The sequence below is a fragment of the Alexandromys fortis genome, unplaced genomic scaffold (genome assembly GCF_014885135.2).
Source record: "Alexandromys fortis isolate MF-2015 unplaced genomic scaffold, M_Fortis_MF-2015_v1.1 scaffold_14, whole genome shotgun sequence".
In the NCBI taxonomy this organism is placed as follows: Eukaryota; Metazoa; Chordata; class Mammalia; order Rodentia; family Cricetidae; genus Alexandromys; species Alexandromys fortis.
Genome location: NW_026067910.1, coordinates 992,024 through 1,005,734, shown reverse-complemented (window position 1 = coordinate 1,005,734; position 13,711 = coordinate 992,024). Strand labels below are relative to the sequence as shown.

Here is a 13,711-nt window from a genome sequence, read left to right as displayed (position 1 = left end):
TTATCAGACAAACTCACTTATCTAGTAAATTAAATTTTAAAACTCGGTCGCTAAGTGAAAATGCTACTTTTTTTTCCAGGAAGAACATATTTATAAAACCTATTAAATCGTGGTTAGGAGACTGTTATCAGGTTTTTTATTTGATCATCAACTTTAAATTACACATAATAGAAACAATATTCCCATCTCACATTTTTCAAGAGTGAACATTATTTTCTTGGGAGTTCTAGAAGAATGTGAAATAAGGTTTTGAGTGTCTTTTGAAAAAGTAAACAATGTTTCAAGAGGCAGTGGTCAAGAATCTCGTTCTAGAAAGAGCTAATATTAATTTGATACCTTTACTTTTCAGGTAGAAACAATAAAATTTAAAAATTATGTATGGATTTCATCAAAATATAATCTAGGATTCTCCATTTTATACTGCTTGAGATACACAGGGTTGGCTGGTGGGGTGCTAATACAGATTTCCATTTCCCATCCCCCCAAAATGTGATTTAGTAAGTGACAAAAATATTACACCTTAAAAAATACACTAAATGCCACAGAATACTGTGGAAATCACTGACACTGTCAATCTGACATTCTGTTTGAATCAAATGAACCCAAGGCTTGTGCATGGTAGTCTTATTTTTAAATCACTTTAGTCTTTTAATACTTAAAATCAATTTTTAAAAATTTCCCTTGTACTATAGCTGCTGGTAAATTATGCCCTAGTCTTGCCATTTATTATTATGCTCTTGAGAGTAATTTACTGTATTGATCGGTCTCAGATCACCCTAAGCATAAATTCCTATTAGCATTTATGATATAGAAACCTTCTTTTAGTGATGTGTCCCTTTAAGCTTTTTGATTTTATGTGATAACCCACAATGGCTGCTAACAAGGTGCTTTCACACCACTCCAAACACAAGGCAATATGATAACCAGTAAAACCCACCTGTATAATTTTGTAAGCGGGACAGAATGAGCTCGACTTTGGATGGATAATGACTGTCAAGTGTCCTAATTCCGGGGGCAAATTTCAAAGCTGACACCATAGTTTCTGGTCCTATCACTTCAATTTTTTTTTTGGGGGGGGTTAAGGGACCCACAAAGATTAGTTTTTAAGAGAAGCCCTTGTTTCACACGTGAGAAAACTGAGGCCTAAAAAAAACCAATTTTTCCAAGGTCACGCCCAATATTAGTGACCAAGTCAGAAAAAAACCCATAGGTTCTAATTTAACACACAAACCAGCAACATGTTTCCCCAACATCCCACAAACTCTAACTTCATCATTTCCATCACCGTTCAGGCTCCAAATAAAGTTGTTTTTGTGTGTGTGTGTGTGTGTTTGGTTGGTTGGTTTTTGTCTAACGGTTCTACCCCACCCCGTTTGGCTTCTGTGTCAATCCTGCCCAACGCGTTCATGAAAACACGGTGACTTTCATGAGCCATTTTCCTTAAGCCAAAATTTTCTCTGAAAGGCTCTCAGGGCTCAGCCCCGGTCCGGGAGAGGAGTGGAGGGAGGTGACTGGGGCAAACAAGTCTTTACGTGTTCTCGCTCGTGCCACCGCGGAGGAAACCACGGCGAATGTCCTCCTCCGGGGAGTGGCGGGGGGGGGGGTGGAGAAAAACACGACGGTGGGAAATCCCTGTGCTGTGCCTCTGCCAACCCTGGGCAAAGCTGGGCAGGGCCGCGCGTGAATAAATCTCCTTAAGTGGCCGGGCGCAGACACTGCAGCACCGCAGCGGAGGAGGGGGGCGAAGAGGAGCGCGTCGCTCGCCCGCGGGGCCGGGAGGAGGGAGCGAGCGCCAGGGCGGCCCTTTTATAGGCCGAGGCCCGCGCGCCCCCGCCCCTCGCGCTGGCCCGGGCTGGGCGCACAGCCGCCGCGTTACCTGAGAAGGGCCGGCCCAGCCAGCGCCCCGCCCGGCCCGCCTTCCCCCTCCCTCCCTCCCGCGAGGCCCGGGCCGCACGAGATCTGCGCCGCGCCTCCCTTCTCCCGCGGGCGGGTTCCCTTACCTTGTACGGGGGGGGAGGGGGCGGTTAAAAATCCTGTCCGCGGCCGCCTCCCCGCCTCCTCTAGGAGGATGTGAAATGGCGGTGGGCGAGGAGAGCGCGAGGAGCCGCCAAAGCCCCGCGCCCCTCGGAGCCTATCCATGACATCGGCGCTCCCCCGGCCCCGCCGCAGTGACCCGGCCCCCAGGCCGAATCATCGATTCCCCGGCGCGCGCCGCGCGGCCCGGCTTCCCGCCAGCCTCTCCCGAAGCCGCGCGCTCCAGGCCCGGGGGTGAACCCCCTCCTCGCCCCTTAACCGGGTCCCCGCCGGGGCGCGGGCGCCCACCCGCCGCTACCCGCCCGTCGGCACCCTCGCGCGCACACTTCCACACACACACACACACACACACACTCACACACACACCCCTCCTCCCCTCCCCCAGTGGTTGCGTCCGTGACATCATCATCATGGCAACAAGAGCTGCAGCCTGGGACCGAGGAGCCCGTGTGATTCCCGGCGGCGGCGGCCGTGGCGGCAGCACCAGCGGCACCACCCGACCCGACGACCGCGCCAGGGCTTCCCTCCCGCTGCCTCTCGCCGGCAGCGTCTGAGGAGGAGGAGGCGGCGGCCGCCCCACAGCCCCGTTACCCCGCGCGCCGCAGCCGCCGCCGCCGCCGCCGCCGCCACTCGTCTCGGCGTCCGCGTGAGGGGAGGGCAGACGGAGAAGAGAGCCGAGCCGAGCCGGGGAGGAGGCGCCTCTGCGGAGCCGCCGCCGCCGCTGCCGCTGCTGCCGCCGCTGCCAGGTCGCCCGTGGAGGGGAGGCGGTGGCGGCGGCGGCGAACATGTTTTCTGTGAGGATAGTGACTGCCGACTACTACATGGCCAGCCCGCTGCGGGGGCTGGATATCTGCCAATCCCCCCTCACCCAGCTGCCTGTCAAGAAGGTGCCGGTGGTTCGAGTCTTCGGAGCGACCCCGGCAGGTAAGCGGGAGCGGGCGGGGGCGAGGGTGCGAGCGGCGGGGTGTCGGGGGTGTCGGGGGTGCCCTCCCCGCCTGGCGCTGCCGCGCACGCCGCCGGCCCTCTCCGGGGTCGCTGCGGACTCTTCCTCTCTTCTACGCTCCGCTCGCCTTTTCTCCCGCGCGTGACAGGAGGCGAAGGGAAAAAAATGTGGGTTCGTGCGAGCGCTGCGCCCCCCTCCGCGACAGACAGGCAGCGGGCGCGGGGTATGGGCTGTGCGGGCGGCGGGCGGGCTAGGTCCCTCTCGCGCTCGCTGGGTCCGGGGGCTGTGCCTCGTCCCCAAGGACGAGTTGGCGGGGTCCTTAGAGGTCGGTGGCTGATGGGACCCCGGACACCCGCTGCACCTCCCCGGTGCCCTGTTCTAGACATGGCTTTGCGAACAGAGGGGAAGTGTCAGCCCCGTTGTCAGTCGCTCCCCGTTGCCTCCTTTCACCCTAGCTCTCCTCTGCCCCTGCCGGAGATGCTTTGGCTGGAGAAAGTGGCGCCGGGAGCCAGATAATCTTTCTCATTGAAGTGACCATGTGGCTGGGCCGCGAGTGCAGGTCGTGACTGCTTAGAGTTTTACGCCTCGGCGAGGACAGAGCGGCATCCTCAGGTGCAATGCTTTCAGGAAATGTGCACCATGGAAATAGGAAATACGTGTTTGTGTCGCCCAGCATAAAATGCTACACTTAATGGGGGTGAATTCGTCGGGAAACACAGCCAAGCTCAGCACCATAGGCGTTTTAAAATGCCTCTAGGCTGGGTTGTAGGGTTGCATTTAAAAAATAGATTTAAAAAAGTATTTTGAAGAAATGGTGGGAAAAAATGACAGAAGCTATGTTCTGGAACGCTCGTTGGGAATTTATAATACAAATAGAATAGTGGCCAAATATGCAAGGTTTTTGTGTTTTTATTTTTCAGATTTGCTTTTTACATGCTTTAAACTGTTAAGGTGAAATGCTAAAGCCGTATTCTGGAGGCGGATGCTCTTACCAAGGAATTGCCCTATGGGATTTTAGATAGCATTTCCCACTTGATGCTCCTTGCCCTCATCGCATTCATCTTTATTACTACAGTCAGCTTCTGTGGGCTGCCAAGATAATACCACTTTCCAAAATACAGGCACCCATTCGAAGCTGTCACCTTTTCATGTGACTTCTCTTTGTTAAAAATGTCAATGCGATAAATAAGATTTGGTGGGAGTTTGACGCTGTGAACCTTTGAAGACAGAGCTTTTGAATGCTGTTAACAGCTGGTGGAGGGTACAGCCCATGGGACTTGAAGACTGGAAAATAAGAGGCATTCTGATGTTCCGGAGGATAGGTTCTGTACCCTTTAAATGTCGTGGTGCTCTCTTTGTTTTGATTCGGAACCTCGGAGTAATCTACTGCTTGTTCTCGGCTCAGCTGCAGAGAATGATAGTGAAGTTGATTTTCAGGTCGTAGACCAATCCGCTCTATGACTAGTAGGTGCTTGTGGTGGTGGTCTTGTCTGGATGGTGGTGGAGTTACTTTTCTACGGCGTTGGTTTTTCTTGCTAAATATGTATCTCTGGGTGATTGTAAAACTGTATTATGTAGGAAAGTTTTTTTTTGTTTGTTGTTTCACTAACAGCCCAATTCTGTGAAAGAATAGCCTTTACAGATAGACTGTGGTGTATACACTTGTGTTTCTGGATATCGGAATGTGAACTATTTCATAAGGAATATTTATTTCTTCTCTTCGTCCTGAATATCTTACAGTAGGTCGCCAGCCTTAGTTAAAAAGGAAAAAGAAAAATTCACTGTTTTTATGGTGTTCTTCAAAATAATACAAATGAATAAAAATACTTTCATACAGGCAAAACCAAATTTCCAATTGCTAAGTATTATCAGATTGAAAGAGGTATAATTCAGAGGCTTAAGCAAAAATTTGTTTCAAGCATGGCACATGGATGAATGTAAATGTCAGCTTAGGACTCAGTAATTCACTCATTAATGTGTGTATGTTAATAATTTACTTGGTTGGGATATGCCTTCGAGTTGAGGTCAAGAGAGAAAACAATAAAATAATTCCTCACATAGTATAAAACAAATCTTGTTTCCTCAACAAGAAGAAAATTGAAATCCTTGGCATACACTGAAGGTCTGCAGTTTTCATATATCAAACATTTTAATGTCAGAAACCCCCAGTAGAATTAGTATTAATTCAATCTCAAGAAAAAATAAGCTGCAGAATTTTCTGCTTTTGAATTCTCTTCTTAAAGAAAACAGTCTAGGCCATGTAGAGAAATAAAACTTAAAAATAATTAATGTAATAGAGAGGCCAGAATATCTTATTAAAATCTAATGCTTTAATCCCAGCATTTGGGCGGCAGAGGCAGGTGGATCTCTGAGTGTGAGGCCAGCCTGGTCTAGAGAGCTAGTCCTAGGACAGCCAGGGCAGTTAGACAGAAACCCTGTCTTGGAAAAAAAAGATTGTGAATGCTAGACTTTGTATTGAAAACAAATTTACTACTACAAAATGCAACTAGTTCATATCTTTACTAACAAGCAAACTACAGGAATGAAAATTGTAATACCTGATAGTCCATGAAGCGCCATAAGCATGTTTTCCCTTTTTAGGTGCTAATTTTGGAAGTCCTTAATCTTTTACTTGGGTTTGGAGAACAGATTTTTTTTTTTATTTTCTTAAACAGAATTTTCTTTTCAAAGGAGGTCATGAAAAATAGCATCAGAAGAAAATTTCTCTCAAAATGGCTATTTAAGAATTATAAATTTCAAACTGATTGGAAGACTGCTATTGCATGAAAAGTAATTTTCTGCTTTAGGAAACAGTCCAGTTAACTTTTATTGTCCTCTTTTAAGGACATATTTGCGTAATGTACAAAAATATGTTGGATTTTAAGGACATATTTGTGTAATGTACAAAAATGTCTTGGGTTTAAAAGTCTCTGTGTTTTGAGTTAGTGAAATTTGAGAATATTATTTTTTCAAGTAGCATGTGTGTGTGTGCGCGCGTGTGTGCGCGCGTGTGTACATGCACTCCAGCACCCTGTATGTGTGGAGGTCAGAGGGAATCCTTCCACCCCGTGAGTTCTTGGGATCCAACAGGTTACCAGGCTCAGGCAGCAAGTGCCTTTACCAGCTAAGTCTCCTCACTGGCCCTAGACTCGTTTTTTAAAACCCTCTTGAACATTATTTGTATGCTACTGTGTCCCAAACATTATCATTTATAGAAAAATGTGTTTTTCCTTTTATAACAACGTTCTAGTAATTTTTCTTTGTGAAAAGAGAGAGATGACTGAAGTATGGGATTCATATCTGAATGTGGGTGTGACTACTCAGGTGAGGAGCTGGATGCTGTCCAGTTTCCACCTCTCTCTCTCTCTCTCTCTCTCTCTCTCTCTCTCTCTCTCTCTCTCTCTCTCTCTCTTCCTTACTTGACGTAGCTCCTTCACACTGAGCTTGGGTGACTCTCCGCTTTTTCAGCTCCAGGTTAAACATAATTATCCTTTCAAAGAGCGTCCCTGCTGAGATGCAGAGTAGAGGAAATAGAAGGACGAGGTGTTCACTAACCAAGTCCTGAACCAAAGTAAGCAAGACAAACTATAGAGGGAGCTGTTTGCCTTCCTGATGCCAGCCAGGAGCTTACTACTGCTCTCCTGTGACTTTCCTCCTACTTGGTGACTGTTGTTATAGATTGTTGGAGATAGTAACATGAAATCCAGTGGTTCTTTTTTTTTTTTAAAACATAGATTCTAATTTTGAATTCTACATGAGTATGGGGCTTCTTTGACTGATTGCATCTTCTATTTTATAACCCTAGCTGTAATGAACTATTATAATGACCTGTTTTGGTAAGTTGGTAGATTATTAAATACATTTTTATGATTGTGGTTTTGAAAACTATAGCACTTAACTTAGGTTCTCAAAAAAATTGAGAATCTTGTTTACACTTAGCTAAACATTCAAAAATATCTTAAGATCATGTAAGACCTATTTAGTTATAATTATTAGAGATTTTCAGGAGCATACAGAGATCTAGTTAGGCTAATCACAAATTTGTTTGACCACTTTAATAAATATTTGAAGTCCCAAATAGAAAACTTTAATAGTTTTATGTATTTGACTAAAGTCGTAATCAACAAATTAGAAGCAGGCAGGAGCCCTCTTGATTCTGGAACACTGTGGAGAAGCTTAGTGTATATCAACATAGTCTCTGTGCCTTTGCTAAAGCAGCATTACCTTCCAGAAACGCAGAAGACAAGCGTTGATAGACATAGAAGTAAAAATTGAACATAGAATGATTCGGTTGAAGCAGAAGTGTGTGCAAGAGATCGTGAGGACTCTAAACAGAGGATGTGATGACTACCTGACAGGCGAAAAGAGAAGCCCAGGGAAGGCTTCATGAAGGAAGTATAGATTGTCATTTTAGATTTTCTAAGAATTAAAGTTTTTGGATAGAGGAACAGATATGAAGTAATTCACAAATGAAGAAAACTTTTCTCTGTAGGGCTGCTTAGTTAGCACTCTATGCCAAAATCCTTGAAATGTTCCTTTTTGACTCATTGATTCTAGTTTCAGGGATTTTAATCTATGGACATAAATCTTTTGGCAAATCGAATTGTCTTTTGAATTCATCTACTTTTCATTATCCATCACCATCCAAGTCCAAGCTCCTGACATTTTTGAAAGGGTTTACTACAATAGCCTAATCGTGGTTTATCCCAATCTATTCTGCCCCTTCTAATCTGATTTCTACACTGTAATCAGATTTTTTTCAAAACGAAATTGTTTACATCACGCTATGTGCTTTAGTAATACTCAGTTGTATTTAGAATACAGACAAAATTCCTTGTCTTAGGGGGTGTCAACTACCTATCTACAAAGTCTTGCACAGCTTGGTCCTACCTTTCTTTTCAGTCATGGTTTAAGCCATATTCCTCTTGCCTTGCTCTTTGTATTCCTCCCATATTGGCATTATTTCAGTCCCCTTTTCTTGCGATGCTCCCTTCCACATTGAGGGGATTGAACTTGCTGGTCCCTGCAAGTAGAATATTTTCTTTTCCTTCTTCTAAAACTTCGGTTTATCTTTCCTCAGGGAAGTCCTCCTACCCATGGACATCTAAAGCGCCTTCATAGCATTGCTGTAGCTATATTCTATATGTGTTGGAGATTGTCTAGTTTTTCTTCATTGTAACCTCTAGAAATGCTAATAATGGTTGTTGTTGTTGTTCACTGTTAGAGAGCTGTGCTTACCAGAGTGCTTGAAACATAAGCATTCACTGAAAAAATTGATCAATGGATGATAGTCATCACAGAGAATAGCCACAGATGGCTAACAGTTGGGAAGTAGGTACATAAAAGGAGCATATTTCAGCAAAATGTTATTCAGTTCTAATCATGTTTAGATTATGTAATAACATGGAAAATATTGTCATTTTGTGAAAAAAATCAGTTTATAAAATAGTCATTTAAAATGCAGAAAAACTTATTATATATAAAGGTTGATTCTCTGTAGAAAGTGTGTTTTATACTTTTCAGATTTTCTACGCATAACATATATTGACTGCATAGTTTAGAAAAGACTGTTCATATGCTTGTTAAGAAAAAGCCAATTTCCTAGATGTGTTTCAGAAGTATAGTAAGACAAAAGTATGAGTCTCATTAGGGTCTCTAAAATAAATATCCACCAAAGTGCATAATTGCACCACAGTATTTTGACCTTAATTATTCTTAGCTAAGAAAATGTCAAAGGCATTTTTTTCTATTAAAGCAAACTAGCAATTCTAGTTGTAGTATATCCATTTGCTTGTGAAGTTGTTTTAATTTTAAAGTATGGGAGTGGGTATATGAAGGTGTCTTTTCTTGTGTTGAGGGTAAGCCCTGGGCTTTGTATATGTTAGGCACATACTCTGCTACTGAGGTCTATGCCAGGAACTTAAAATGTTTATGAGCCTGGCATGATTTGGGCACATGATAGCAATGCAACAGAGTAAAACAGAAATGAACTCATATGTTAGTTCTTAAAGACAAAGATACTATCTTTGATCTATTGCTACTATTCTGGACAAAAAAATAAGTGGGCTTCCAGAGGAGTCCAAAACAAATGTGAAATAAGAAACGGGATAATCATTTTTGATGTAGTTCAGGAATGATAAATGTCCTTCAGGTTACAAAAAAAAGGCTGAAGCTAGATTCTGAATTTTATGACACAGAAATAAAATTTTGTATGGGGCAAATCATAAGCTAAAAGGTAAATTGACTAGTAAACTCATTTGTACTTTTGAAAAGCGACCAATTTTTTCCTAATAAGCTCCTGCCAATAAAGAAATAAATAAAGAAAATTCATGTGAAAGTGCTATATGTATGTAGTATTTCTTATAAAGTTACAATTGTAGCTATAACGTATTACATTGTCTGTTATATTTGCAAAGCTATGTGGGATAAGTTGAGAATAGTGAAGAGATGTCAGTCTCATACATTGTTGGTAGATTCTAAAGTATTCATGCTTTATGTAAAGCAGTTTGGAAAGTTTCAGACTTAAAAGTGTACTTTTCTTGTAAGATAGCAATTCTACTCAAGATTTTATGTTTCCTGTTTTGCATATGTGTCAAACAAAGTGTAAGAGTATGTGTGGCTGCATTGCAATGCGTTACGGAGTGTACAGCAGCAGTGCCCTGTAAGAGGAAAAAGGAAAGGGGAAAGACTGGAGTGTGTTGTAGGTAGAGAAACAGTGTGCTACATTTGTACTGTTGTCTTCAGGAAGACAGGATAATTGGTGATAGTAATTGCCTCCAGTAAGTAGAACTGGTTTAAGTTGTGGTTACAGAAATTAGTAAAGCAGAACAAAAGCAAAAGGTCCTAATAATTGCTCTAAACAGCGGCAAATAATCATTACAGTAAAAGTTTTGTTAGAGGTCTTCTAATTCAGAGCCTTTAATTGATGGGTATAGCTCATTGGAGGGTGACCCTAGTGAAATAGAGGCTGAAAGGGAGGCTTTTTGGTTGGCACCTATAAACTGCAGGGCGAGCCACCATTTTTATTGTTTTATACTTGAAGTGTAGTAACAGAGGTACTTTGCTATCTAGAATGTCTTCAGCCATCAGCCCCAGCTGTTTCTTGAGGAAAAGAGATTTTGGAACTGCTCTGAACTTGTATTCTAAGTACCTGTCAAGGTACATTTCACTATTGATGCAAGGAAGCAGATAGTGGCTGGGGAGGCAGAGAAGGGCAAGGGAAAGACTACCTCTAGGTCCAACTCTCAATCCTTGCTTGCCGTGTACATTTGATGGGCTATTTTATCTTGCTGCAAGGTAACTAATAGAATATGTATGTTCCCCAAAATCCTTCTTGATGTGAAGAAGTTGGGATTTAAAATTCATACATATTAAGAATTTTTACATTACTTCTTTCATAAGAATATCATGATACTTAAAATTTTAACATATATGTGTATATATATATATTTATATTTCACTAACCACCATGCAGATGTTCCATATGTCCTTCTGTTGTACAATGTGTTAAAAACCAGTAACAATGTGAGGGTGGAGAAACTTATTCTAGACTTATTATTTTATATATATGTATATATGTGTGTATATTTAAAACTTTGTGGGAATGTGTGTATATATGTATTACACATTTGAATATATATATTCAAACACATGAATTTTAGACAGGTAGCAGCTTCAGGCTTTGCCCAGTACTTGGTTGGTTGGTATGAGGATAGATTTGAAAACTGGGAATCTGGACAGTTTTCACTACTTCACATTGGCCCTTACTCCCTCAAATTTGAGGGGATATTGTAGGAAGATATTAATGACAATTGAAAGATGAAATACAGAACATTGGTAGAATTACTAATTTCATGTTTATAGTTTAGAACTCTTTAAAAGTCTACTGTGTCTAGAAGAGGAGAGAATATCATTGTAGAATAGACTCGAGTAAGGTGTGTATATCTGTGTATGATGATCTTTAAGAATAATAAGTACAACTTACATAAATGAAGAATTTAGGATAGTTAGAAATGAAAATCAACATTAAAATTATACACAATTAAAATCTATTAGACTTCTCAGATTCCTTTGCTAGTACGTATTTTCTTCTGACTTTTCATTGGCATTCAGTTAATAGGAAGTAAAAATGATTGCAGTTTAAGTAGGTTGCATTTAAATAGGGTAGGTTGCCATTATAGCTCAAGATGTTTCGAAGAAATACTTATAAATTTAATGAGTGTGATATGTGATATGCTTTGGAGTGTGTGTTGCTTTGGTACCCAGTTGCTAATTTAACACCACAGTGGTATTAAATAAGAAGAAATAATAGGAGTGAAGATACAGTGAACTTTGAATACAATTATGTTAACTTCTAATTACCATGCAAATATAAATAATATGGAGATGGGTATCCTGGGCAATCAGAGAGACACCCACTATCCAAACATGATGTAGATGCATTTAGGGTACCAAAACATACTGTAACTAACATTAAGAACTCCCAGTTACAATTCTTTAACCTATTGGTAGTTTTTTTTTTTTTAATATTCTTTGAAGATTTCCAGATGTTCCTGTGTTTCTTCTGGTTCTTATAGATTTTTAAATATTTCAATTTGTTTAAATGAAAACTTGTTGCTTAATTATTCTTGGGAAACTGGACTGTTTTCTGCAGCAGAAATTGAATATATGTCTAACAGTGATTTCTGAAGCAAATGGATAGTCATTGTCAATGGAAAATTATTTATATTTTCTGGCCAATTCTACTTTAATTTTAGATTATAGTTTTGGGAACTAATAAGAATTCAAAATCAGTTTCTTTGGGGGTAATTATTTAATTTTCTTTGGGTTCAGGAAATATTAACTATCTAAACAAATAAAAGAGTGTTACCTCAGAAATGCCTTGTCTAATATTTAACAATTTGTAAAAGTTTTCTATTTTTCTTACACTTCTTCCAATTGCCAAGAAAGTGTAACAAGAATTAAAAGAAGTATTTTAGTTTGCATATACATATATTTACACTTAAAAGTAATTTATATATTAAATTAGGTTTGTTTAAGATGTGAAAAAGATGACTTTGTAAGTAAGAATACATATTGCTATGTGAAAGAATGTAAAGTTAAAACATGTTGGCATACTCCTAGTTTCTCAGAACAAGAAAATGACTAATCTAAATTTCATTTCAGAATAAAAACCAAGACAAGCCACATAAAAGCAACCTAAAAATTAAACTGTCATCATATTATTTGTTTTTAAAACTATGGAATAATATATCTGAGGAAGATTACTCTCAAAATTGTTTTTCTCAATTTCAAGTAAGTAATTTATTTTGGTTAATATATTGGGGGTGAGGGGGGTGGGATGATCCTTGGCATTGAAGTTGGTACTCATCCTTAAAAGTAACAACTCAAATATCAAACTCTTTAAGCCTCTGGCTCCTTTGACCACTCCCAGAGTTTATCTCCTTGGTTTTCAAGTCCTGGCCCTTTCCCACACTGTGGTTAAAGGGCTTACTGCATTGAACACTGTCTGTAGAAATAGTCATATAGCACTGTCCTCAGGCATCTCCCTCACCCCCCAAAAACTCCTCCATTCCACTGCCTTCTGTGCTGAGATACCTTCTATGTGCTTTAATTTCCTTCTCTGTAAAATGAGTTTTACTGATTTCTACCTCACAGGACTTATTACTGAATAAAATAACCAGCAGATGTCTGCCATATAGTAGCATAATGTTACCCATTTCTAGACTTGTTTCTAGACTCTTCCTTGTTACCTCTTGTGTACTAAGTGCTCTTTAAAATGTTTGAATTGAAGTGAAATGGAAAATGTAACATTTTGTAACATTTATGTATTCCTCCCATTAATGTAAAAGTAGATCACATTGTGGGGTAGGCTCTTTATAGCTGCTCAATGACTCATGTCTATAGATGAGATAATTATGTATTTCAAACACCTTTTAAAAAAAGCTGGCCAGTGTTTTAAATCACCCCATTTAGGCATAACTTTAAAAACAAAACAAAACAAAAAAAAACTCTTGTTTTCTATAGGGCAGGGCAGTGTCCATTTCTGATCTCCTTGAAAAGGAGCAGTGATAAGCCATGGGTTCAGGAGTAACCATAGTTTTCCCAGTGCTGCACATTAGGCTAAATGTATTCCTTTAAGGAGCCCAATTTTCCAAAGTCTTTAGTAGTGCTTTAAAAATACATAAATTATGGTAGGACATATTAAAAGCATATGCCAGGTGTCACAGTAAAGGTGACTTGTCAAAAGGGATTTATTGCTTTGCTTGTGTTTCCTTTTGTGAATTTATAATACACATACAAAAAAGAAGCCTCTTGTTTTAAACCTATTTAAGACTGTGGAATTAGGTCAAATAATTCATTATTCTCTAGTGCTTTAGTTGTCTTCACTATATATTTTGTAAATATATTTATCAGGTTTTTAAAAAATAACTTCTGTTAGCCTTTTTTTTTTTACTTTTACAAAGTCAAAGATTTTCCAAGTTAATTTTTATGTATCATATTTTGGTTAATTGGGTTTAAGGGTTTTAAAATAGAAAGCATATGTTAGGTAAATACTTTAATTTCATATTATTTTTAGTAACAGATGTTGGACCATTTTTTGATTTTTATTGTATACCATTTTCCAAGTAATTTAGTCTTTATCACTATCAAAAATATTGCTTGCACCATTTTACACTTGAGGAAATGAGATGTGAAGAGGTTCATTGACTCTTACCTAGGTTTGTAGTGTGC

At 40.5% G+C, this 13,711-nt stretch overlaps 1 protein-coding gene and 1 long non-coding RNA gene across 6 annotated transcripts in view; one reads left to right on the top strand and one right to left on the bottom strand.

The window, feature by feature from the left end:
* LOC126499083 (uncharacterized) overlaps window positions 1-2,574 on the bottom strand; it is a 117,737-nt gene extending 115,163 nt beyond the window's left edge. For both annotated transcript variants that reach the window (XR_007590970.1, XR_007590971.1), the window contains exon 1: window positions 2,001-2,574. This is a non-coding gene — a long non-coding RNA (uncharacterized lncRNA). The remainder of the gene's footprint in view (window positions 1-2,000) is intronic.
* A 114-nt stretch (window positions 2,575-2,688) lies between these two features.
* The window catches only part of Rev3l (REV3 like, DNA directed polymerase zeta catalytic subunit), a 133,268-nt gene continuing 122,245 nt past the window's right edge, over window positions 2,689-13,711 (top strand). For 3 of the 4 annotated variants that reach the window (XR_007590969.1, XM_050138113.1, XM_050138112.1), the window contains exon 1: window positions 2,689-2,958. Coding sequence is in view for 2 of the 4 variants with exons in the window: in XM_050138113.1 (XP_049994070.1) it covers window positions 2,820-2,958 (139 nt within the window). In the remaining 2 variants the exon portion in view is untranslated. Of the gene's footprint in view, window positions 2,959-12,142; window positions 12,272-13,711 lie in introns of those variants that run through there. The other variant, XM_050138114.1, reaches the window with a different exon arrangement.